The sequence below is a fragment of the Adiantum capillus-veneris genome, chromosome 15 (assembly GCF_014529385.1).
Source record: "Adiantum capillus-veneris isolate H3 chromosome 15, ASM1452938v2, whole genome shotgun sequence".
Lineage (NCBI taxonomy): Eukaryota > Viridiplantae > Streptophyta > Polypodiopsida > Polypodiales > Pteridaceae > Adiantum > Adiantum capillus-veneris.
In genome coordinates, this window is record NC_140945.1 from 58,484,572 (window position 1) to 58,511,396 (window position 26,825).

General features: G+C 45.2%; 1 protein-coding gene across 2 annotated transcripts in view; it reads left to right on the forward strand.

Moving 5' to 3' along the window:
• The window catches only part of LOC147440735 (uncharacterized), a 37,265-nt gene extending 17,377 nt beyond the window's left edge, over positions 1 to 19,888 (forward strand). The window contains exons 2-8 of one of the 2 annotated variants that reach the window (XM_086483579.1): positions 18,180 to 18,202; positions 18,287 to 18,366; positions 18,455 to 18,702; positions 18,790 to 18,904; positions 19,115 to 19,207; positions 19,290 to 19,439; positions 19,530 to 19,888. In XM_086483579.1, the coding sequence (XP_086339705.1) occupies positions 18,180 to 18,202; positions 18,287 to 18,366; positions 18,455 to 18,702; positions 18,790 to 18,904; positions 19,115 to 19,207; positions 19,290 to 19,439; positions 19,530 to 19,628 (808 nt within the window). In that variant the 3' untranslated portion in view covers positions 19,629 to 19,888. Of the gene's footprint in view, positions 1 to 18,179; positions 18,367 to 18,454; positions 18,703 to 18,789; positions 18,905 to 19,114; positions 19,208 to 19,289; positions 19,440 to 19,529 lie in introns of both variants that reach the window. The other variant, XM_086483578.1, reaches the window with a different exon arrangement.
• Positions 19,889 to 26,825: the final 6,937 nt, after the last annotated feature.

A 26,825-nucleotide genomic window follows, 5' to 3' on the forward strand; every position in this document is an offset into this window, starting at 1 on the left:
TTGAAAACCCTATGTCGGAGCTTGTAGGAACTTCTGTATCCTTGGTTGTTAGCCAACTGCTGAAACATGTCCATGCAGCAACGCAGTTGAGTTCTAAACAACCTCTCCTCTTCTTGAAGAGTTGAAGGAACTTTCTCCGTGCCATGTGAGGAAGATCCCTCTTCAGGTACTTGGTCTCTCTTCTTTGCCATAACGACAAGCTTTGTGTTGCTTTCACCTACAACAATCCACGTTGCACTTTTTGAAGAAAAAGTGACTATCCCGTCGATGGAACCATATAACTGGCCTGTACAACGTAGAGGGCGGTACTATTTCAATTACCTGTTAACTTTACACAGAGCATTGAGAAGGGAAGAGAACACAGTTGCGTCTAGCGACTAGAAATGTCACTGCGCACACGAGACCGACACCCTGTAGGCCCCAAAGACTGGCGCCCCTTTCGGTATTTCTTTATTCAAATTAAGGTAGACGATCCGACCACTTAGCACAAGCTTTCACAAAAAAGCTGTCCAAACCTCGCGAGGGCTGAAAACGAAGGTTTTCGACCGGATTTCGGCAGCATAACGGCGCAAAAACCCGTGTAGGTCAAAAGCACGTGTCTAGGATGGATTCCCTTGCTATCTGGAAGCTTTTTGGTGAGCTGTCACAGAAATTCAGCGGGCTGTAATTCTCTGTTTTTCACTGCCGGGTGCCCAAAAGCCTGTACACGCATCCCAGGGTTCTCACGAGGCTCCCCCGGGGTTCCCTTGCAGTTTAGGTGCGAAACCCTAAACCTGCAGAAAAACACAGCAGGCTGTAATTTGCTGTTTCGGATCTCGTTTTTAGCGGAGCGAACATGCCTACGCGTGTCCCAAGGGCTCCCGCACGCAAGGGGACAGTTCCCCTGTGAATTGGACGAGTTTTTACGCGAGAAAACTCTCCTAACTCGAAATCTTTCGCGATGGAACTGTGCGTACCTGTGGGGGATAAGCAATTAGCTAATCCGGTTCCTGTTCAAAAGGCTCTTGTCTTGGCAAACACGCATAAATCCCTCGAACTGTACATGTTCACCTGAGTAGCCCAACTAGTGGGGCATTACCATATGTGCCAAAGGGGAGAGAGAGATGCATGAGAGCAAGTCATGGCGCTACATGAGACAGAGGAGAAGGCAAGCTTTCCATTAAAGCTGTAGACTTGCACTCACTACTCACACACACACTGTAGGTCACTTCTCAGTGAAAAATCAGTCCCTCTCTCAAATTGGGCGCCTCCTCTTGCTGAGGTGTCCTGTTGATTGACCTCCTCCTGCCAAGTGTCCAGTTTGCCCCTTTGAGTTAATTCCCTAGTTCCCACTTACTTATAAAGTTGTAAGTGACTTTTCGAGTGGCCCAGATTTCGTTTGGCGGGCACAAGCTTCCATACTCATCAGAATTCAGTGCTAACTGGCCCGACCAGACCCAGACCGACCGACCGACCTAGACTCTCGATGTGAGAAACCTATTCGGTCGCAGTTGTTTCACACTGGCCATGCAATGTCCACTTGCACCTTTTCAAGGGTCCCGGGGAAACAAGTAAAAATAAAAATATATAGTACTTATTTATTGAAGGCAACATGAAAAATACACCTCCTGGTGACAGTGTAGGAACGTGGGATTACACTATGGCCGACAAAGGGAAGGGCATTATGGAAGAGGGTTCCTCTTCAAAGGACAGACAGGAATTCCCTATGGTCTTTGAGATTGGCGAGAGCTCACGGCCACGTCAGACTGTACCTCCTGTTAATGTGAATTTCCCTCCAGTAGTACAAGGCTTTATGATTGGGCAACTTGAGGATGATGCGTTCAGGACTCAGTTAGTTGTCGCGGTGAATGTCTTTTCGCAGCTGGTGCAGAATCCAAGGTTTATGGAGTTCTTGCAAGTGCCACCAGTGCAACAGCAGAATAGGTAACCTACACCGTGTACGGAGCTTGTTGAGGCTTAAGCCCAAGTACTTAATGTGACTCAGCAGGAAAGGGAACACTCGCATGTTGCGGAGTCAGGGGCTCCAAAACCGGTTCCTTATGTCCTTGAACAAGTGGCTAGAGCGCCTATTCCACAAGTTATGCCAGTTCAGCCCACCACCTTTCAGTGCCCGCATGTTGCCTCTAATGGACAGGGAACTGGATACCAAGCTATGCAGGGAGTTTTTCCACCACCCACGGTACATCTTGGGTATTTTGGGGGTAGATCAGTGTTCCAAAGTATGGCTTGTTATGTGCCTGGAAGTCAGCCGTAGATGCCAGGAACAACGTTTGGGGGTATGCAAGGCATCATGCCAAATCCCATGTATGGTAGTAACGACATGTAGCAAGGTTTTCAGTGCAACCAGGGCCAGTTTGGGGTGCCACAGTGTCATTTTGTCATGGCTGGTTTTTCTGGATAGCAGCCAGATATCGCACCTCTGATGCAGAATGTGAATGGCCAAGATGTGCCGATCATGCCTACTACAGTGCCCATGTTGCAGACCATTCCTTATGACAACTTGGGGGCATTGGAGAAGCCGAAAGCTTACAAAGAAGGTGGTGCAGCTTTAAAGTTCAGTACTTTCAGTGGCTTTGAGGATAAAGCAAAGGCTCTCACTTTCCTCCAGCAGTTTGATACAACTTATGCAGGAGGGAATTTTACAGAGGCCTCGAAAGTCAGGAAAGCTGCCACTTTCTTAAAGGACAATGCGCTTACTTGGTGGACGACATTGTTAATGCAAGGACAGGCACCCGCCACTTGGGTCTACTTCAAGCAAATGTTTGAATCTACTTGGTTGTCAAATGAATTTGAAGCCGACGTCATGACATATTGGCACCAACTTACTTCGGCTACATGCAAGAGCTTGTTGGAGTACAATCGGAGGTTTTGTAAAGCGTTACGAGTGACCTCCTACAGATTTGTGCCACTGACAGAGCAGATAGAGAAGTACTGTTGTGGGTTGCCTAAAGGGCTTCTTGATTACTGTACCAAGAACAGAGTGGCTACCCTCACTCAGCTTATGGAAGTTGCTAACACCGGTCTTGCCTTGTCGAAAGGAGAGGACAGTGGGTTTCGGAGCAGAAGAAAAGTTCAGCGAAGAGGCCCTTTGTGAAAACGGCTCCTAATGCGTCACAGGGGTCAGAAAAGGCCACCAAGGACAAGGATTCAGCCGGGACTTCTGGAGCGCAGGCAAAGAAACAGAAAAGGAAGCCTTTTGTGCGCAAGTCACTAGAGGAAAAGAAGGTCCTAATGGCTGATAATAAATGCTTTATATGCGATCAGCCTGGTTACTTTGCTACCAATTGTCCACAAAGGAAAAGACCAGCTGACTCAGATGATAAAGAAGACCAGAAAGGCAAGAAGCCTAAAGCTACGGCAGGTTTGGTGCCAGACATGGTGGGTGACAAGTCTAGTACAGATGCCAGTGAGTTATGCAGGACATGGAGTAAAGTTAGGGATCAGACGGCACTCATCTTCTTTGATCCAGGTGCCAAAGCCAACTTTCTCACCAGAGTTAGCTTTGAAGTTGGGCATCAGACCTGAAGAGATGGGGTACACAGCACATGCAGGGTTGGCATGTCCTGGCCACTCAAAGTGTGTTACTCCCATCATTGGAAAGCTGCGCCTGTATATTCAGTCGTATGTGGACAAAGAATTCTACATCGTGCCGTTGGAAGGATGTGATGCCTTGTTGGGGATCCCGTGGATGTTCCGAGTGCATGGAGTCTTGGATGCCTACAACAAAAAGATCACTGTACAGCATAGGGACAAAACTCACATCTTGGATGTAAAGCTAAAAGGAGAGTCAGTCCCTATTGTATCTGCTTCTGCTATCACTTCTATAATAAAGAATCAGCTTTCTGTGTACTTGATTTTTGCACGTGATGTCTCAGATAGTGATTAGTCAAATTTATTTGTGTTAGATAAAGAAAGGTCAGCATTTTTGCAAAAGTTTAGTGATTGTTTTTCTGATTCATTACCGTCGCAATTGCTGCCAGAGAGACCTGAGGACCATCGGATAGATTTGGTGCCAAGGTGTAGCCCACCAAATAGACCTCCCTACAGGGTTAGTGCGGCGCAACAGAAAGAGATTATGGGCCAGGTTGAGGAGTTATTAGAGAAGGGGTTGATTCAGCCTAGTTCTTCACCCTTTTGCTCCCCAGTGCTCCTAGTGCAGAAGAAGGATGGCTCATGGTGCATGTGTATTGATTACCGTGCGTTGAATAAGAATACCATCAAGAATAGGTTTCCTATTCCTAGAATTGATGATATTCTTGATCGTTTAGAGGGTGCTGCAATTTTCAGCAGGATAGACCTTAAGAGTGGGTACCATCAGATTCGTATAAGGCTAGAGGATGTGCACAAGACTCCGTTTAGAACGACATTTGGTCTTTATGAGTTTCTAGTGATGCCGTTTGGGCTAACTAATGCTCTTGCCACGTCCAACAGAATGATGGACCGGATTTTTCGCTCACATCAACAGTTTGTTGGGACGTTCTTCGATGACATGATAGTGTATTCGAAGAATGAAGAGGAGCATAGGCGTCACTTGACCATTGTGTTCGAAGAGCTGCGTAGTCACAGGTTACTTGTCAATCCTAAGAAAAGTGAATACTTCCTCGAAGAGATCCACTTTCTTGGCCACATAGTCTCAAAGGATGGTGTCAGAATGGATCCCGCAAAGGTCGAAGCTATTAAGACGTGGTCAGGCTTGAAGACTGTGCACGATGTTAGAAGCTTCTTGGGATTGTGTTCCTACTATAGAAGGTTTATCAGAAATTTTGCCGAGATAGCATCGCCTCTTCACGCTTTGCAAAAGAAAGACGTCACCTTCAGATGGACCCAAAAAGAGATTTCAGCTTTTAGTCTCTTAAAGGAAAAGTTGACTTTAGATCCAATAATTGTTTTGCCAGATCTCAGGAAGTCATTTGTGGTCTAGTGTGACGCGTGTGGCAGTAGCATCGGAGTAGTGCTAATGCAAGATGGACGGGTAGTAGCTAATGAAAGCCGAATTTTGCAAGGGCCAGAGAGGACTATGCAAGTCTATGAGAAAGAGCTCTTGGCCGTGATTCATGCGCTTTCTAGTGGGAAGCACTACCTCTTAGGTGTTGATTTTGTTGTCCAAACAAATCATCAGACCTTGCGATACTTCTTGACACAGTCAAAGTTATCCGAAAAGCATATGCGATGGGCAAACATTCTTTCCATGTTCCACTTTCAGATTATGCATGTGGAAGGCAAGAAGAATGTTGTGGCTGATGCGTTATCAAGGAAGCCACAAATTTCAGCTGTGTCAATTCCTTATCCTCATGAGTTAGATGACATGAAGGAACAATATACTGCTGATGAAGATTTTGCAAGGATCTTTGAACAACTACAAGAGGGCAACATCACGAGCACTACCATCCTAAGAGATGGTTTTATGATGATGCATGGCAGTCACTAGGCCACTGCAACATAAGGTCATGGAAGAGAGTCATGTCCCACTGTACGCAAGGCATCGTGGTATTGATACGACAGTTAAAGCGGTAGAGACATTCTTCTATTGGCCTACCTTGAGGAGAGATGTGGATGCCTTTTGCGAGCATGCTTAATTTGCCAAAAGGCACCATGGCTGTTACAACCACTGCCGATTCCGGATAAGCCATGGGAAAGCATTGCTATGGAATTTATCTTTGATCTTCCAAGAACGCCAACAGGGAACGATGGTATATGGACCATTATCTGCATGTTCAGCAAGCAGGCCCATTTTATCCGTGTCACGAAGAAGATAAAATCTGATCAGATGGCACGCTTGTTTATGTACAATGTGTTTTAAGTACCATCGTATGCCACAATCGATTATCAGTGATCGTGATCCTCGCATGACCAGTTTGTTTAGGAGAGGATTGTTTGAGAACATGGGCACTACGCTCAAGTTCTTGTTATCGTTTCATCCACAAACTGATGGACAGTCAGAAGAGGCTAATTCTATTGTTTTAGATGTGCTAAAATGTTGTGTGTCAGATAATAAGGGCAAGGGGGAACAATATTTGCCTATGCTTGAGTATGCGTACAATAATACGGTGCATTCGTCTACTGGCAAAGCACCTTTTGAGATTGTTGAAGTTGGCAAAAAGGTTCCTTCCATTTTGCATACAAAGGACAAGATCTTGAGGCAAATCGATATGTTGAGAATATGGATGAAATGTACAAGAAAATTAAAGTTGCCTTAGGCAAAACAGAAAAAGGTTGCTGATCGTCACCGTCGTGAATTGTTGTTATCACATGGTGACTGGGTATTGTTAAGGTTCGAAAAGGCAAGGTTAAAGAAGATGAAGGGCAAGGAACAGATGTTTCCTAAGCTCAGCATGCGTTACTATGGGCCTTTTCAAGTGCTTGACAAGATCAACGATGTGGCTTACAGGCTAAAATTGATTGATGCATGGAAGATTCATATGCGTTTCACGTGAGTCTTCTAAGACCCTTCGTGGGTGATGTGCCAGAAGATATGCCAGATGAGGATCAGCCAAAAGTTGAGGAACTTGATGAGATCCTAGTACCTGAGCAAGTTTTGGCACATAAGGACAAAAAAGTTAAAGGACAAGTTGCAAGACGTTATTTGGTGAAGTTCAAGAACTATCCGCCTATGGATGCAAAGTGGATGGAAGAGCATGAACTGTCAGAGTCACCAAATGTATTGCAGCTTTACCTTGAAGCCTTTGGGTTACAACCTACTTACGTCCCAACCCAACGTGTGCAAAGGAGGGGTAATGATAGAGCTAGTACATCAAATGTACATATGAATTCAGTGTAATAGATGGAAATGACAAAAGTATGAAGGTCTCATTAAGTCATTTGTATCTATGTGTTACGACCTTTCTTGCGTATACATGAGATGATAAAAGAGTGTTAATAGCACAAGATCATCAGTGGCGTGTATTTATGGTATGCAATCGAGGACGTTTGCGATTTCAAGAGAAGGGTATGTCACGGGGACGTTGTAGCTGTTAACTATGTCACGAGGACGTGGCAACTGCTAACCTTAGTTGTTGGTTTCTTTCTAATGATTTTTGTTTTATTTTTGAGACCCTCTTTTTGAAGTAGCAAACAGTCGGACATTGTATGGCCAATGTGAATGGTAGTTTCACCCGCAGACGGAAAGTGGCCAACACTGGAATTCGTATAGTAAGAGGATGTCTAGCCTCCGAGCAAGATCATGTAGGTCCCCACGCCGCACTTAGCAAGTTGGTGGATACTAGGAAGTGAACTCAATAAAGGAGTAAAGTCAAGGTTGGACTACCAACAGAAAGTATCCGACAGTTGGGCCACATTGCACTTTTGGATGCGGTCCTAATGAGGATAGATGGTCAGAAGACCAGTGGGAGCCCAACGGAAGCATCTCCTAAAATTTAGGGAACTGCTATTTTGGGCCGTGAAATGTGTTCGCGTCATTACCTCCGGTATGACTAGGGGAACACTTTACAACTCTGTCGTGAAGTCAACCGAGCAACCAGTCGGGAGATTTTTAGGCGGCAAAAACGAAACAGGAAAATGCTTGTAAATGCGCCAAATGGCACATTTCTGTGCACTTGCCTCACAAAGGAAGAGGTAGCGCTGAAATTTAAGCTCGGGGAGGCCTCATTATGCAAACTGCCACAGGTTAAGAGCTATGGAGTGCTTCCTTTCCCTCTATGTACAATGTGGTGCCAGGAGTGATGCCGCACGCTACACACTGCTCTCTCTCTCTCCCTTAGGTGTAGTTATGTGATGCCCCACAAGAGGGCTTTTCATTTGATTGATGTACAGGTGTGTGGGTTTATGCGCAATTGCCGAGGCAAGAGCCTCTTGCAGAGGTACTGGGTTAGCTAGTGGCTCATCCCCCGCAGGTACAGGTGAATTCGGAGAGGTTTCACGTGAGAAATCTTGTCCGATTCAAAGGGCAAGTAGCCCTACAGGTGCGGGAGCCCGAGGTCTTGCTACAAATGTGACCGGCACGCGAAACGGAGCCCAAAACAGGGGATTACAGCCTGCTGTGTATTTTTGCAGGTTTAGGGTTTCGGCCCTAAACGATCCCTAATACCTCCAGGAGGTTCGGGGACGCGAGGGGACGGCTATAGAGGTGATCTGGTGCATTTTCGGGGCAGAGAACAGAGAATTCAGTGTGCTGCAAATTCTCGCCAGGTTTTGCGAAGTGTTTGTATGCGTCGGGAAAGTCATCTATTGTGTGGGGATATTGACTATGAAGCGTCCTGATACAGTTATGTTGCCGAAATCGGGCCAGAACAGGTGTTTCTCAACCTGGATTAAGCGGGGCAGCTCGTAGGAGATCATAGGTTTTATTCCCTCTGTTAAAGAATAAAGAAATACCGAAAGGAGCGCCAATTTTGGGGCCTACAGGTTGTCGGCGTCTGCTCGGAGCATTCTAGCTTCCGAGCCTTGTGTGTGCTTAAGTGTTAATTCCCGTCGCAGATTTCCGTTGCACGTTCTCTATGTGTGTGTTTAAAGTAAAGAATTTCGGGTGAAAGCCAACGCCCACCGCCTCACGGGCCGGTTTCAGTTGCTTACCGATGGAAGTGCATCGTGGATGCACGCTACATGCGAATGTGAATGCAAAAGAGGGTTAGGGTTCCTTTCTCCAACTCCTTCCATATCCGCATATAAGACAAGTAGATGTTGGTACTGAAGGTCGGAGGTTGTCGTAGTACCGATGTCGATCTTTGTTCAAAGACATAGCGATGAAGACGGGAGTTGGTACTGGATGCTTGATACTGAGGGTATTGAGAGGCTAATAAGTCTAGGGTAGGGAAGTTAAGCTTCTTCAAGGATAAAAAACTGGGAGAGGTTCTGTAACAGGCTTGGACACTCCAAGCGAGAAATCAATAGCAACACACAAACAAAAACTTCATAATTACTGAACTTTAATTGAGAGAGAGAGAGAGAGAGTCGACACGGCCCGGCGTTGTTCCGTGCCCAAAGGTATTGGCCCCAAAGTCTGGTGCCCCTTTCGGTATTTCTTTGTCATTAATCATTGCAAAGTACAACTTCTGAGAGACCTCTGCTCTTAGACTCTGCGTCCAGATGCTCTGCAGAGTGAGGCCCAAAGGGCTCTTATAAATTTACAAGGGATGCCAAAAGCAGAGCCCTAAAAGCATTAGTTTAAAAGCAGTAAACTCAAAAGCTACTGGCCCAAAAGCTGCCAGCGTAATTTTCGAAAATCCGTACAGCTTGCCACATCAGCACCTGTCAGCGCAAAATGGGGAAATCCGTATTGCTATCCACGTGGCATGTCAGCGCAAAATGCGACAGTCCGTATAGCTGCCACGTTTGCATGCCAACGTGATATGCGGACCTTTCTGTACAGTCTGCTCTCCACGTTAAACCAATCTTCTTCTTCTTCTTCTTCCACGTTAGCCTGTAACAGATTTGGACACTCCAAGTCAAGAATCAATCGCGACAGCACCAAATAACCACTTGAAAACAATTCACAGATCACAATAGATTTGCACTGGCCTGGCAAAGTTCCGTGCCTAGAGATATTGGCCCCAAAGATTGGCGCCTCTCTCGGTATTTCTTTATGTATTAATCAATCATCAAAGTACAAGAGAGCGGTTAGGGTTTCACTGTTAGACTCTGCGTCTAGATGCTTTGAGAAGTGAGCCCTAAACCACTAAATTAAAGGTTACAAGGGATGCCCAAAAGCAGAGCCCCAAAAGCTTAAAAATCAAAAGCAGTCTCTCTCTCTCTCTCTCTCTCTCTCTCTCTCTCTCTCTCTCTCTCTCTCTCTCTCCATGAGAGCCAAAATAAAGCAAGTTCTCTCTTTCTCTCAAAGCGTAGCAAAAAAACAGCCCAAATTGCGTTCCTAGCTGAGAAAAAGCATTCCCTTGATTTTTGGAAATCCGTACACTGCTGCCACGTGGCACTGGCGCTAGCCTTTTTAGGGTTTCCAGCCAGCAGTTAGGGTTAGGGTTTTCAGAAATTAGGGTTTTGGTAGAAATTAGGGTTTGCAAGATTTTTAGGGTTTCTGGCAGAAATTAGGGTTTCTGCTGCCAGTAGCCACGTCATCACTTTGTGACATATCCCCCTCTTGAAAGCATTGTAATCGACCACGATTACGCCTGCAAAACCGACAAAAGCCATAAACCGTCTTAGCAGACACTGACTGTTAGTACCTACGTACTAGGAACACACATCTAGCACATGTACCAAATCGACAGTCACATCACACGACATCACATGACATCAACATTCATTCGGATCTTAGACCATGATGTATCGGCAATGTAGCTAGCAATCACATCTAGATCCAATCGGGACCTCATCGATGTCTGATTGACTATCCCCTATTGCAACCATGTCTATTCGAGATCAATCATACCAAAATGCTGCAGTCATTTCGTCTATCAGTACCTGCACTCAAAAAAAGTCAAGAACAAATCAGTATCATTATCAGGAATTCCATTTCATAAAGTCATCCAGCAGAATATTGTCAGCTCTCAGTTTCCCTGAAGCTCAAAGAGATATCAGTGACTTTAGTATCAAAATCAAGGCATCTGTTGACAAAGGAGTGGAGTAACTCCCCTCTTGTGTATCCCACTACACTAGATCTCCGGCCAAGCTAAATTTCTGGGTTCCGTTTGGAGTAGACTATGATAAACCAAAGCATCGAGACAAAGTTTCACAATCCGAGGAGTATCTGCTAGGTCCTCCTCCTCCATCCACTTCGCATCAAATGCAGGATAGTTCTTGAACTTAACCAAGAACTGCCTTCAGACTTTACCTTTCTTCGTATCCCTATGTGCCAAAATCTGTTCAAGAACAAGGGTCTCCTTGTTTTCTTCCACTTAGAGTTGCTCATCAGGCTCCCCATCATCAGGCACATCACCCCTAAAAGGTTTCAAGAGACTCACACTCCTGCAAAGCCTCGCGAACCTTGGCAAAAGCCGTATCCAAATCTCGCGAATATTCATCCGCTTCAAATATCTAATCTTTCGTGCTCAGGAAGGATGGAACCTTCGCAGCAGTTTCAACAATCTCAAATGGCGTCTTCCCCGTCGAAGAGTGTATCGTGTTATTGTAGGCAAATACTACCAAAGGTAAGTTCTTTTTTCATTGAGTCTTCTGATATGAGATACAAGACTTCAATAAATCTAAAACCACTGAATTGGCAATCTCAGATTGCCCGTCAGTCTGCAAGTGGAACGATGACGAGAACTGCAACCGCGTGCCAATGTTCTCCCAAATTGCCTTCCAAAACAAACTCATAAATCTGGGGTCTCTGTCCGAGACAATCGTCTCGGACGTGCCATGTAATCAAAAAATCATCGTGATCATTCTATGTTCTCGGGAGATCAAAAATGAAATCCATTGCAATCCTTTCCCAGGGGCGGGTGGTTATGGGTAAAGGCTGTAACAATCCCTGTGTCTTATGCCTGTCAAACTTGACCTTCTGGCATACTGAGCAACTGTGCACAAACTCTTCCACATCCTTTTTGAGTCTCGGCCAAAAGAAGTATCTCTCTACCTGCTTTATGGTGGTAGCAATGCCGCGGTGACCCGTAAAAGGTGGACAATGGCATTCAGTCATAACCTTTTCCCTCAACGGCTGTGTAACGCACAACATAGTCTTTCTCATCAAGTAGCCTTCCCGAAGGGAGTATCCAGCTACTGTCTCCCCATCCCGTATCCGTGTGAAAAATATGTGCAAAATCTGTATCTGTGGCATACTGATCGACCATATCCTTGAAGCTCCTATGATGTATAGCGGAAATAGCCAGAACCAACGGCTTGCGAGACAAAGCATCTGCCACCACATTCTTCTGTCCTTGCACATGGACAATCTGGAAGTGAAACTGTGACAAGATGTTCGCCCACCACATCTGCTTTTCCGAAAGCTGCTTCTGTGACAAGTAGCGCAAAATTTGATGGTTTGTAAAGATAGTCAAATCCGCTCCGAGTAGGTAGTGCCACTGAGTAAGAGCATGGATAACCGCCAAAAGCTCTTTCTTATAAATCTTTGCTGTCATCTCCGGCCTAGAGAACAATCGGCTCTCGTAAGCAATGACATGGCCTTCTTGCATTAAGACTGTACCCAGACTACGACCACAAGCATCACAAAATACTTCAAATGACTTCTGCAAGTCTGGCAAAGTCAAATCTGGTCCTGTAGTCAATTTCTCTTTCAATGTCTGAAAGGCAGTCACCTGTGTGGATCCCCACGAGAAAAGGGACTCTTTTTTGTATCAAGATATGCAAAGGGGAAGCAACCTCTGCAAACTTTCGAATGAACCGTCTGTAGTACGAACACAGTCCGAAGAAGCTTCCAACTTCATGGACTTTCTTCGAATCGAGTCAATCACGTATAGTGTCTATCTTGGCCGGATCCATTTGCACTCCTGCTGCTGAGACAAAGTGTCCCAAAAATGTATCTCTGAAGCCTATGATCTCTGTGTTCTGCTTCATTCTTGGAGAAAACAATGATATGATCAAAGAAAGTGTCAACAAATAGCTTGTACTCTCGAAAAATCCTGTCCATCATCCGGTTAAATGTCGCAGGAGCATTGGTTAAGCCAAAAGGCATCACCAAAAACTCAAATAACCCAAAAGTCGTCTGAAAGGCTGTCTTGTAGACGTCTCCCGATGTGATTCGGATCTGATGATATCCACTCTTCAAGTCAATCTTGCTAAAGCACGAGGATCCCTGTAACCTATCGAGTATATCATTGCTCCTAGGAATCGGAAATCTATTCTTGATGGTGATTTTGTTGAGAGCTCTATAATCGATGCACATTCTCCAAGATCCGTCTTTCTTCAAATCCAACAACAGTGGAGAGCAATACGGTGAAGTACTATGCTGGACAAGACCCTTTTCCAAGAGGTCTTTCATTGGGTTCATAATCTTTTATTTTTGTACTCGGCTCACACAGTAAGGTGGCCGGCTCGGTGGCGTGCTTCCCGGTATAAGGTCAATGGTCTGAGCTTCAGACCCTCTAAAAGCAATCGGCATGAGTGTGGAGAAAAAAAAATCTTGGCGTTCTTTCGATCAGGTCAAAACATATTCAACCTTTATCCATCGTTCAGTTCTCTCCCAGAAGAATGAGTAAAGAAACTGAAGTTCATCAAGTACAATCTCTGAGCCCTTCATTTATCAAAGTCGCTTTCTCGGCCCGGTAGTCAACCACGGCGTAGTTCTTGTGGTACCAAGGGATCCTGAGTAGAACGTCACTTGCGTGCCCTGAACACCCTTGTCATTGCAAACGAAGTTTGCCAATGCTCGGTGTAATGGCAACATCCCATCCGGGTGCGAGTCGAACTACCTCCGCCTGTGGCGTCAGTCTGTCGGGCGTAATTCCAAATCGAGCCGCCAATTCCAAGTGAGAAGAAGTTGGCCTTGGCTCCTTGAAAAGAGCTTCTTGATGCTTCACTTTGCCCCAAAAGCTGCAAAGTTTGTACTTCCATTCATTAGATTCGGTGCAAGTCCCACGCCATGTGGTACCAGTTCTGCTTTTCTATCTAGCTTTTTTGCCACGTTCCTCAAGTGCTCTCGAACTCTCAGGCCTATCGTTGTCTTTATCATTCTGTTCTTTCTGTGCCTTTTTAGGGCACTTTGCGGAGATATGTCCATGTTCCCCGCATCCAAAGCACTTCCCCTCTCTGATGAAGCGAGCTCTCTCCTCAGGAGTAAGCTTGGGTCGTGCATCCTTTTTCTTTGGGTTGCTCCTTTTCTTTCTACTTTCATTCCCAGAAGTCTGTTCGGCTCGTTGTGTCACGGCCTCATCTGTGGGGTAGGTCAGACTGCCAGAGTGAATGGCAAAGCCTCGCTTCGCATGACTTATCAACTCCTGTATAGAAGCTGACTTCTGCTCCTCTTTGTTTCCGAAGCTTTGTTACTTGCTTCTCTTTTTACCATTTCTGTCTTCTTCACTCGAATGTGAAGAGCTAGAAGAACTGTTAGAAGAAGAAGAAGAAGAACTGGGTACTCCTTCAAATCGAACACGCTTCCTTTGTTTCTTTTCCTTGTCAAAAGTCGACTGACGACCCAAATATCCCGGGAAGTCAGTGCTTTTCTTCTGCTTTTTGCCGTGCTTTTTGGTTTTCTTTTGCGTGTCAAAAAGCTGAGCAATCCGTGCATCAACCACCTCTTGAATTCCTTCTCTGAATACTGTTTGTGATCAGAAGGTTTCTTGAGGGCGAGTTTCAGGGGTGGTGTAGTGGTTTTCTGCCACTGCGCATGCACTTCCTAAAAAGAAGTCTCGCTCATATATTTTGCCAATTTCGGATCCTTCGCAAAACTGAGCATCATCTTTGTTGCATCGCCGATCAATTGACGACGCTTCATCTCTCTTTGCTCCGCCTGAGTAGGCTGAGGCGCGCCATACTCTCTACCGGAATCTTCGTTGTGATCCCTTCCCGCATCTCCAGATGCAGAGGGAGTCGACTGATCCTTGCGTGAAGCCATAGGTGCCGCGGGAATTTTTTTTTTGGGTTCGAGTAGAAGAGAAATCGGCTGTGCTTTGATACCACTGTAACATACTTGGACACTCCAAGTCAAGAATCAATCGCGACAACACCAAATAACCACTTCAAAACAATTCACAGATCACAATAGACTTGCATTGGCCCGGCGGAGTTCCGTGCCTAGAGATATTGGCCCCAAAGACTGGCGTCCCTTTCGGTATTTCTTTATGTATTAATCAATCATCAAAGTACAAGAGAGCGGTTAGGGTTTCACTCTCAGACTCTGCGTCCAGATGCTCTGAGAAGTGAGCCCTAAACCACTAAATTAAAGGTTACAAGGGATGCCCAAAAGAAGAGCCCCAAAAGCTTAAAAATCAAAAATCAAGAATTGGGCACGAAGATGGCCGACTACAAAGAAAACTTCCTACAGCTATCTGAAGATGGCTTTGTGATTCGCCCGAGCTACATGGATACCCACCTGTCTCATGGTTTGAGATGTGCTATTGGTCAGATTCGTACATCCTCACACCAGTTGGAAATTGAATTTGGCAGATTTAGGGGAATCCCACCTGAGAGCAGAATTTGCAAGTTATGCGGAATGGAGCCGGAGATAGAATTACACTACATATGCCACTGCACCGTATACTATGAGATACGTGGGCGTTTCCATTGCCTATTTAAAGAAGGCTTTGGACCTCTAGATAGAGTCATGCAATACCAAGATCAAAGGTGCTTAGGCCTATACCTACTGGAACTACATCGGCACATGGATAATCTACTGAGAAGACAAAGAGCACTACAGCCTCAGAGGTAGATCACAGATTTCTTTGGATCGAGAGAAGCAGGAATGGAAGGAGAAGCGAGAGGCCAGCAGCGAGCACAAAGGAGTACCCACATTCATACCAAAGGTACCCTCATTGACAGGGCGATTGAGCTTAGGAAATCGAGACGACCACGACCGAGATGCAGAAGCACACTTCACCGGAGGAGACTACAACAAAGGATTAGAAGCATTCTAGCCAGACACCCAGAATGCTCCTAAGAAGTTTATCTAATACTTTGTATCTAGTTTTTTGCATTTATTTTCACACTTTTCAGACATTGTAACAGACTCACCACTTTTGTATCAGTTTGGTCTCATAGGTCACTCTGGCCTTTTGAAGGCGTTAATATAACATTTCATTTCATTTCATTTCATTTCTCTCTCTCTCTCTCTCTCTCTCTCTCTCTCTCTCTCTCTCTCTCTCTCTCTCTCCATGAGAGCCAAAATAAAGCAAGTCTCTCTCTCTCTCTCTCTCTCTCTCTCTCTCTCTCTCTCTCTCTCTCTCTCTCTCTCTCTCTCTCTCTCTCACAAAGCGTAGCAAAAAAACAGCCCAAATTGTGTCGCTAGCTGAGAAAAAGCATTCCCTTGATTTTCAAAAATCCGTACACTGCTGCCATGTGGCATTGGCGCCAACCTTTTTAGGGTTTCCAGCCACTTAGGGTTTCAGCCAGCAGTTAGGGTTTTCAGAAATTAGGGTTTTCTGAAAATAAGGGTTTCTGGCAGAAATTAGGGTTTGCAGGATTTTTAGGGTTTTTGGCAGAAATTAGGGTTTCTGCTGCCGGTAGCCACGTCATCACTTTGAGACATAGCCTCTCTGTCTGGGTAGTACTGCCACGTCATCAGTTTGCGTTGGGTTCTTGGTTCTGCATGGGTTCGTGGTTCTTCCCTTGAGTTTGCGAAGCCGAAGCACGCACAGAGCTCCGATACCAATGTCAGGTGTAGCGGAAGTGTTTAAGGATTTAGCTCGGATCTAGTACTCCACACAAACACAAGAGTTACTTTACTTCACTTGAAAGAACTGAACTGAATTGAATGAAAGAGATAGAGACACAAAGAGAGAGAAAAGAGAGACGACACGGCATGTCGGGTCCCAACCACCCTCAAGGGGCTCCTTGCTCTGTTGCCAGAGCAAGTACTTGCTTTGTTACTTGCACAATGCTGATAGAATGACGACTAAAGGCCTCTCCATACATCTCCATCCATGAGTGCTACCAGATCTGCCATGGTGGTCCACTGAGGGTCCCCAAATCTGAACTCCGTAAAGCATAGCTGAAGCTACTGGAGTGTCAAAAAGCGAGAGCTTTGTTCGAGGTTCTTGAAACCGAACCTGCAAACCACATCCTCTTCAATCCTCCAGGGCTGCATAAGCTCTCGTTAATCTAGTTTCTGCTACTCTCCTCAGTGAAAACAACGGTCCACTGAAGCCTACCCCAAGATAGGGTATGTATCTGTATACTCCACCCTCTCTTGGCCATATGTAAATGTGGGTGCTGACCTCCTGACCCACTGTGGTGTGGGGGGTGGGTGTGCCTAGGTGTGAGTTTGCTTGTCTTGTGTTTCTGCTGTTTGCTGTTTCTTTCTCACAAGGGTGGCTAGTGTGAGGTCCTTGATGTGGTGATTTCCTTCCTCTCAACGACAGCAGCTTGATGCGTTTGGTCGAGTTGAGAGCCTCCTCTCTTGCCTTTGGATTGATGTCTTTGCTCCTTCAGTCATCCTCACCGTTACCTTTTCGCCTTGCTTATGATTGCCCTGCTGCCTTTCGACATTGACTTTGTTGGATCCCTCTTTGAGTGGTGCTTTTTAGCGGCCGACAGTCGACCTGCGGTTTTCTCGCTGTGCTTCATGGCATGTCACTTGTGGTTTCACTTTCTTCCTGGCTGGTGATTGCTTTGCGGGTTTTTGATTGTTGACCTTATTTGTCACTCTCTGCAGTTTTGGTCATCCTCACCAATCCGTCACTCTCCTGTACAGTGATCGCCTTTCAATGCGTCTTTTGATGATGTCTAGGGCTTCTTCAGTTATGCCCTATACCTTCCTGTGCAGTTTTCATCTTCGCGGTGCCTTTCTTTCGGAGGGTTTGGGGGATATCCTCTCCCTCTTCCTCTTTTCTCCTCAGAGGTGGAGCTCTATCTCTAGGGGTAATGGTGCTCAACTATATGCTCAGGGAAGTACATTCATAAAGTGTGAAAAGCTAACTAGCTCCATCTTATGTCAAACTGGGGGTGTAAGATCTGGTACATGGTAGTGGCGAGTCTGGATCTCCTGAATTTGTATGCAATGGAGTCTTGGAGCTCTGTATACTGAAGCTCGAGGGTGTCTCCTAGCCATGACCATCTCAGCTTGCTGTAAGGCAGGATGTCCTGCGAAAAGAGCCTCATCTCTCTCTTTATTAACGTCCTGTAGAGGCCGAAGTAGGCTATGAGGCAGAATAGTGTACATGTGTGTCTGGGTTTCCAGAAGAAGGACAAAAGTACTTAAAGTAAACATGCTACATACTAAGATTTATTGACGTGGGGTGTGTATACTTGTGTGTGAGTGATAAGGGGGACTGAGCTCTAACTTTATTGGGTGTGAAAATTTATGCGCAAGGGAGTACAACCATTATATGCACAAGAGTAGCTAGGTGGGTCAGGTTTTGTGCTGCCTGTCGTGTGGCACTGTTTGGCGCATCATGTCTCTTGGCTTAGCATTGGCCACCACCTGTGTTGTTGCAGCCTACCATTACCTGCCCTTGTATGCTTGGCCTTTTTGACCTAGTGTTCTTTTGCAACGTGAGGTATGGTGAAAGTGTCGATGACAGTTTTGGCAGGAATTTCAGACCCTTCTTTCTGCTATTTTTGGGAATTTCTAGAGTCTTTTACCTCCTCGTACTTTTACAAAATGCCCATTGATTTCCGTATTGTCACAATGTAGCTCTCAATCATCTGTTTTGGTGTAGGTATGTAATGGCGAGACCTGCAGGTGAGCGCTGCATAGTTGTTTCTTCAAATGGCGCAACAGTAAGCAGGCTTAGGAATGGTCATATACTCCATTGCTTTCCATCAGCATTACCTAACGGAGCCAAGACACCTGGAGTAGCAGCTTCATCTCAGGTTTTCTGTATTCTAGATTGCATATTTCACAAGGTAAAGTTTCTCTTTATTTTCCTTATGCTTAGCGCATTAATGTTTTGATTTTACTGACTTCGATTTGTTGGTTTCTTGTTCAATGTAGGCTGACAATATATACTACGTAATTGATATGATGTGCTGGCGTGGGTACTCTTTGTATGATTGCAATTATGAGTTCAGACATTTTTGGATAAAGTCTAAGCTGGAAGAAACAGGCATCTTTGCATCTCCTAAGTGTCATCGCTATCAATTCAGCATCGTACATGCATTTGAGTGTGATAAAGCTGGCTTGGAGAGGGCATACAATGGAAATGTGCCATTTGAGCGAGATGGGTGCTTGTTTCTTAATAGGTGACTTGCCATAATGCAATTAAGATCTACCATGCTGTATACATGTTAAATACAGCGTATTTTAATTCTCTAATCTTGGGTTATCAGACATGCACATTATGTTTTAGGTATCACCCCATTGGCGCTTGTGTGGAAAGACCCCGCCAGCAGTCGTTATCACATCGACACTGACAGCAGCGGCAATGTTCCAGTTTACCAACAGGTATCAAGGTTAATGACGTATTTATTGGAAGATGTCAATAAGCATGAACATTGTCTTATGCTCACAGCATATCCAATTTTTTTAAGAGGAATCAAATTCAATGTTTTCTAATCAAACTGGCGCATTGGCTTGCACAAAATGTGAAATCCAGGTTGTTCGATGGCAGGCCATATATCACTCAAATTTTTTGTTTTCTTTCACTCGTTATAGGTTGTATTGGAATTTCAAGAAGATGGAACTGTGGCCACTTCTGATGATCCAAAAGTTATCCTTGGTAGCATGCCTCCGGAGTTTCTTAGACAAGTATGGCCCTAGTGAGCAAAATCTGTAACTTAGGAGTTTGATTTTATCAAGTAACCAAAGATTGTGTGACTGTGATTCACAGAATAATCAACATTTGCGGACTGGAATGCTCTTGAAGTTTGCTATTGGTGATCATGGTCTCAGCATAGTGAATGGGAAGCCTGTTGCAGCAGATATTCATTATCAAGGTCTAGCTAACCGTCGCCGAGCAGGTGCTGATAGTGTGTCAAAGGTAAAGTCTGTGTACCCACGTTAGAAGGCTTAACTAGGCTGTCATTTGATGTTCCCAGGGACTCATTTTCTCTTTCTTGTTTATGTAAAGGTCCTTTTCCAATATGCTGCAAGGCATTATCCTCTGTCGATATCCCATATATTAGCTGCCATTGAGAATTCTGATAATGACTTTGCGATGGATAACTGAGAGTTATTTATTTTTCCATCTGTACATAGAAAGCATTTCTGCAAAAAGGGCCCAAAACCAGAAGCTGACATGAAGGCCATAATCGATGATCCCAAGATGGACAACAACCCCCCCCCCCCATCATCTGCTGATGTACATGGAACGTATACCAATTTTTCGATTAAGAAAGTAAGAATCTTTGTGTTATCTTAGATTGTTTCCTGGCCCTTCATTTTGTGGGGTATGGATCTTGATTCCTTTAATACTACTATTATCGTTTATAATGCCTAGTCGTGCCTCGAATAATTTTTTTATTTAACAAACCATGAGAGCAATATTAGAGGAATTAATGTCCTCCACCTAGAGCCACTATCGTTGCTTTCGGTGGCGGTTATATGTGGACAACTCGAAAATTTTTCGTTGCTATTTTACAACGTACAAAGTAAACAAACTGTGCTCTTGGTAAGTACAAGAGTGTATTTGCGACCATGCTTATGTACAACGGCTATTATTTTCACATTGAATATTTAAACAGTGCGGTAGCCGATGAGAATTGTGATGAGCGGTTTCACACGATGGACATGTTGTTGGGAGCTTCAACGCACAAAGATACGGGGACATGAGGGAGGCTTTCGGATGGAGGTGACTGTTCAGTGGGTGTGGGCTCTTGCGTAATTGGGTAGCATTCTAGCGTTACGGACCGATGGTGATGGTCCACGACATATGGCGATATGGATGAAGTCTTGGGAGGGAGTCACGGGGACATTGGCATTTGCGTCCGTGGATGTATCTTCTTTGACGTTGATAGGTCAACGACAAGTTCATGCAAGGTCCTTACTACTTTCAGAATCCTCAAAGCAGTGGCAAACAACGAATGTGTTGGGGGGATAGTCGCCTTGCAGTATCGTGTTGCATCGTTAATGCGTAAGAAGATACTCTCGCAATGGAAACAAGCATACAATGATTAATGTACTTCATTGGAAATATACTTTTGAAAGGTAAGTCGAGGTTATGAATGTAGACGTATCTTATGTCGTCGAGGTTCACGATGGTCGGCTCCTTCATGCATCGCCAAATGGTGATAGCCTTCCCCACTCCATCCCCATCCCAAATTTCGATACCACTTACGTTGCGAATAGCTAGTATCGACTAGTGGTCAACATGCGCAACAATGTGTGTGGCAGGCTTGTTCCCTCTTTGTCCGTAACGAAGTTCTCCATGTAGATGAACGCATGATCTAATATGTTGACGGGTGTGGGAATTACACGGTGCTTCAGCTCGTCCTGGGAGCTTGAGCAAGTAGTACTTGACCCTCTGCAATCTCCTTTGCTTCGGGTCCTTTGGCAAACCATATGAAGTGTACTTTTTGCATGTTTTTTTTAACAATATCCGACCATGCCCGTGAAGTTGTGTATTCTAACTTTCCGTGACCTACACACGAAGAGACCCCCCTGCAACTTCCCCTGCAACTTCATGACGTGCCACCCTAAGTATGCCTTGAGTAAATTCTAGATGGCCTTGATGGAGGTGGGACAATCATTTGGATGTGCAAATGGTTGAGCATTCCCGCTTTCTCTAATGCAAACAAATGGCCTCACATACTCTTTGTCAATAAACTCAGCAACATTAGAGAAAAGGTTTGAATCAATGTCATCGTTGTTGATCTGCACATTGATTAACAATTACAGCTGTGTCGCTTGACCATTGGAGAGGCGAAGATGCCTTGCTCTTGTCCCGGCTCTCTTCTCTATTAACCAATGCATCGCCACTAGCATTGAGGCGTTGTTGCTTGCAAGCCTCGCTGTTGCCTGTGTCCACATTGTTGTTGCTGGGACGAGCTTTGTCTTTCATGTCTCTGAATGTCCTTGGCTGCCGCGATGATAAGCGTGTGAGCTTCGCGAACAGGCCCTTTTGAACACTCCCTCTCCATAACATGCTTTGAAATGCTCTTGAACTTCGCCATAACTTGGGCAAACACAGCCCTTCCTTGAAATTAAAAGCTATAATTACTGACATAGGTTCATTATTTTGAAGTCGATGCTTATGTAATCTACATTGTCTACTTTGTACTGTAACCAAGGGAGGCCGCTATTGGTTCTGGACCGTGTATACACTCTTCCCTGTGGGTGCGTTATTTCTCTTTTTTCTTTGTGGGTGCTACTTGCTGCTGCAGGTACATTGCACTGTACTTTTGTTGGCGGCTGCAAAAATAGCTGCGCATGCTGCCAAATTCTTAGTGCCACCCTTCAATATTTTTCTTTGTGGGTGCTACCTGCTGCTGCAGGTACATTGCACTGTACTTTTGTTGGCGGCTGCAAAAATAGCTGCGCATGCTCCCGAATTCTTATTACCGCCCTTCAATATTGTGCAAGTGGGTAGTAGCTATGTTGCTTGCTCACACTTTCGAAGCTGCTTATTCCTGCAAGTGGGTAGCAATCTGCTGCCCTTGGAACGTGGCCTCCTCTCTGTAAAGTGCAATCGAAAGCTAGCTTGGCAAGAAGTCCTTCCAAAGGAGTTTGTGTCACAAACTGTTGACATGTCAAGCCCTGAAGAACGTAGCCGACTTGTAGGTCCCCGCCAAAGGGCCTAAACCCTAAGAAGAACAAGCAACAGTAGAAGAAGAAGTCCTACGAACTTATGGGACCCCATCCGATGGGGCCCAAGTGACATAAAAGGCATATAAATAAAGTGAGACCCACACACACAGAAGAATTTGCGCTAGTCTGATGGCGTGGCAACTGTATGAAAAACCCTGATTTTGCACTGACATGATGACGTGGTAGATTGTACAAATTTTCGTGTTTTGCATTGACTGTTGACATGGCAGTTGTACGGATTTCCGTGATTTACGTTGGCAGCTTTTGGACCATATGCTTTTGAGTTTGAAGGCTTTTCATGTAAATTGCTTTTGGGCCTAGGGCCTTTAAATATGAGCCATGGGCTCATTCTCTGGCATGCTTCTGGATGAAGGTGCAGAGGATGGAGTACCGGCTTGTACTGTGTTGATGCAATATAAAGAAATACCGAAAGGGGTGCCAAGGTTTGGGGCCAATACTCTCTGGGGTGGAATTCCGCTACTCCGTGTCGCGTGGCGTCTCTCTCTCAGTTCAGTTGTTATTGAAGTGCTAAAAGTCTGTTCAGTCTGTTCTTTTCTATTGGCACGTGGTGCCCGTCATGTGACAGTGGTATCAGAGCATCAGGCGTGTGCTTTTCTGAAAGCATACCGGTCCTACAAAAGAGCAGATAGAGCAAACCAGAGACTATTGGAATTTTATTTGAAGTATCTTTGGGTCTCGACCTCGGACTTATTAGCCACTCCAAACCAGAGACTACCGGAATTTTATTTGAAGTATCTTCGAGTCCCGACCCCGGACTTATTAGCCACTCCAAACCAGAGACTACTTGAATTTTATTTGAAGTATCTTCGGGTCCCGACTCCGGACTTATTAGCCACTCCCACCCTTCATACATCGTGCATCGGGCGCGCTCCGTCTTCACCGCTCATGTCTTATACGGCATAAGCCATAAAGATCACTTGCAAAGAAGGATCCAAGATTTGTTTCGAGCTGGTGTTTTTCTCAAAAGCAGTGCCATGCAGATGTTGATGTCTATAGCTACCAAGCCGCACACTCCAAGGACTTGGCAAGCTTTCAAGAAAATTTTTGCCCCCAATTCAATGATTTTTGACATCTTCCTTCAGAGTGCAACTTCTGGCAGAGTGGGGTATCCTGAAATGCTTGCCATGGAAACCCTAACAGATTATAACTTGAAATTTCTCGACATCTCTCAGTAGGTGTCACTTTTCGAGCTAAAAACCTTGGAGGTCCAATGCGATTGCTGTCTTGGGACTACCATCCCCGCTAGAGGAACACTCTCAGTAGGTGTCACTTTTCGAGCTAAAAACCTTGGAGGTCCAATGCGATTGCTGTCTTGGGACTACCATCCCCGCTAGAGGAACACTGTTTGTCCAAGAGCTGATGGACCATGCTCTGGTTGTCTACGACCATATAGAAGGAACCTAACCCTAATTTTTGGTGCAGGTTTCAGGATGAAAAATCAGTTGACTTTTCGAGCCTGGTTGATGTAAAGATTGCTTTTTAAGTTTGAATTTTGTATGAGAACTTGTTTGGTGATCCTGTTTTGAATTTGTTTGAAATGGATGGTATCTGTTTTGAACTTGTTTTGGTGCCAATTTGAAATGTTTGACTCTGGTTTTAATACTGGTTTCATTAATTGGTGATTTTTACTTCCGGGTGGAGTAGTGAGGAATGTTGTTCTGGTATTGTTTGAACCTCGGAACTACGTAGACTGGATGTCCGGGGAGCGTTTCGTTGTATGCTAGATAACCTCTGAACAATGCAGACGGGATGTATGGGGAGCGTTTGGTTGTATGCTTGAAAAATATTGTTGTTGACTCCAGGCGAGGACTTGGATGGTTATGTGGGAGGAGTATTAGTGGTTACTCTCGGCACCTCCAAACGACGCAGGTTGCGACATCTCCCCCAGCCCGGACCTTTTTAGGTTATGCGGGAGGTGAAACTTGCCCGTAGGGCAGTAGGCGTTGGCTTTCACCCGAAATTCTTTACTTTAGACACACACACAGAGTACTTTGCAAAGAGAACCTGCGACGGGAATTAACACTTAATCACACACACGGCTCGGAAGCTAGAATGCTCCGAGCAGACACCGACAACCTGTAGGTCCCAAAATTGGTGCCCCTTTCGGTATTTCTTTATTCTTTAGGAGGGTAAATTACAAGGTAAGGTCCTGGGAATCCTTCACGTGTATCCACCTAGATACCATCTGATTTGGCCAAATTTCGACAGCATAACAGCCCCAAAACTTGCACGAAACCAATTCCCGTGCTAGAACTCACTTGCACGGGCATATACCCTCTGATTTCTGCCCAAAAACAGTAAATTCAGCACGCTGTATTTACTGGTTTTTGCCCTGTTTTCAGCCCCAAACAGTCCCCTAACTGTCCTCTGCCAGTGGGGCACGATTCCCAATGGTCCTGGCGTCCGTATGGCTGAAAAACAGTAAAATTACAGCGCATACACAGCGCTGATTTTGCACCTGTATGGTGAGGTTATGACCCTCACCAGTGCCTGCTTTGGAGTAGCAGCTAGCTACCCCTGTTCCTGCTCAAGGAGGCTCTTGCCTTAGCACAAAAGCATGAACCCACACAACTGTACATCAATCAAATGAGTAGTCCTCTTGTGGGGCATCACATAACTGCACGTAGGGGAGAGAGAGAGCAGTGTGTAGTGTGCAAGGCATCACTCCTAGCACCACATTGTACATGAGAGGGAAAGGAAGCACTCCATAGCTCTTAACCTGTGACAGTTTGCAAAAAGAGCCTCTCTCAGCTTAAAATTCAGCGCCCTTTCTTCCTTGTGAGGCAAGTGCATAGAAAAGTGCCACTTGGCGCATTTACAAGCATTTTCCCGTTTCGGGTTCGCCGCTTAAAAATATCTTGACCGGTTGTCCAGTTGACTTCGCGGCAGAGTTGTAAAATGTTTCCTTAGTCATACCGGAGTTAATGACACGAACACATTTCATGGCCCAAAATAGCAGTTCCCTAAATTTTAGGAGATGCTTCCGTTGGGCTCCCACTGGTCTTCTGACCATCTATCCTCATTGGGACCGCATCCAAAAGTGCAATGTGGCCCAAGTATTGGATACTTTCAGTTGGTAGTCACACCTTGACTTTAGGCCTTTATTGAGTTCACTTCCTAGTATCCACCAACTTACTAAGTGCGACGGGGAGACCTATATGATCTTGCTCTGAGCCTAGACATCCTCTTACCATACGAATTCCAGTGCCGACCACTATCCATCCGCGGGTGAAACTACCGTTCACATTGGCCATGCAATGTCCGACCGTTTGCTACTTCAAGAAGAGGGCCTCAAAACAAATAAAATAAACCATATCGGAAAGAAACCAACAACCAAGGTTAGCAGTTGCCACATCTTTGTGACATGGTTAATAACTGCCACGTCCTCGTGACAGGAGGAGTGATGAGAGAGTCGTTGAATATCTCCGAACTCGGACCTTGTTAGGTTATGCGGAAGGAGTGTTCATCGACGACTTTATGTTTCTATGTCTTGTAACATGCATATGTGAGCATTTGTGTTGCATTGTGATGTGCCAACCACTGAATATTCCTAATTGGACGAGATTGCTTGGGTATTTAATTTTAGTGCATCAAGACACCCGTGGAAGATAAGTGCGGTCTAGGTGTGATGGCTAATCTTACTACGTCGGAATATCAAGAGTTTCGATCTGGACGAAAGAAGAAGCCAACTCCTTGACCAAAAGAGCCAAAGGGAGAAGCCAACTCCTTAACAAAAAGAGCAATCTGATTGTCCCTTGGAATGACCCTCGGAAATTTTTGAGCTAACTTGAGTTGTTTTGCAAATATGCTGTAATCGCAGACGATTACTTTCTTTCAGAAGGGGGGATATCACAAAGTGCTGACGTGTCAAGCCCTGAAGAACGGAGCTGACTTGTAGGTCCTGGCCAAAGGGCCTAAACCCTAAGAAGAACAAGCAACAGTAGAAGAAGTCGTATCAACTTATGGGACTCCGTCCGATGGGGCCCAAGTGACATAAAGGCATATAAATAAAGCAGGACCCACACACACATAGAAGAATTTGCGCTAGTTTGATGACGTGGCAACTGTACGGAAAAACCTGATTTTGCGCTGACATGATGATGTGGCAGATTGTACGAATTTCCACGTTTTGTGCTGTAGTTGTACAAATTTTTGTGATTTATGCTGGTAGCTTTTGGGCATTGCTTTGGGACCAGATGCTTTTGAGTTTGAAGGCTTTTCATGTAAACTGCTTTTGGGCCTAGGGCCTTAAAAGTATGAGGCCATGGGCTCATTCTCTGGCATGCTTTTGGATGAAGGTGCAGAGGATGGAGTACCGGCTTGTACTGTAAGGGGCACCAAGGTTTGGGGCCAATAATCTATGGGGTGAAATTCCGCCACTCAGTGTCGCGTGTCGTCTCTCTCTCAGTTCAGTTGTTATTGAAGTGCTAAAAGTCTGTTCAATCTGTTCTTTTCTATTGGCACATGGTGCCCGTCTTGTGACAGTTTGGTAAATCTTTTGCCAACTTGCTGGGTTTTCAAAGTATTCTCCTATCCCACAATGTGGGTGCATTATTGACTTTTATTCCTATCATGCAAAAGTTTAGATACTCGCAAGCAA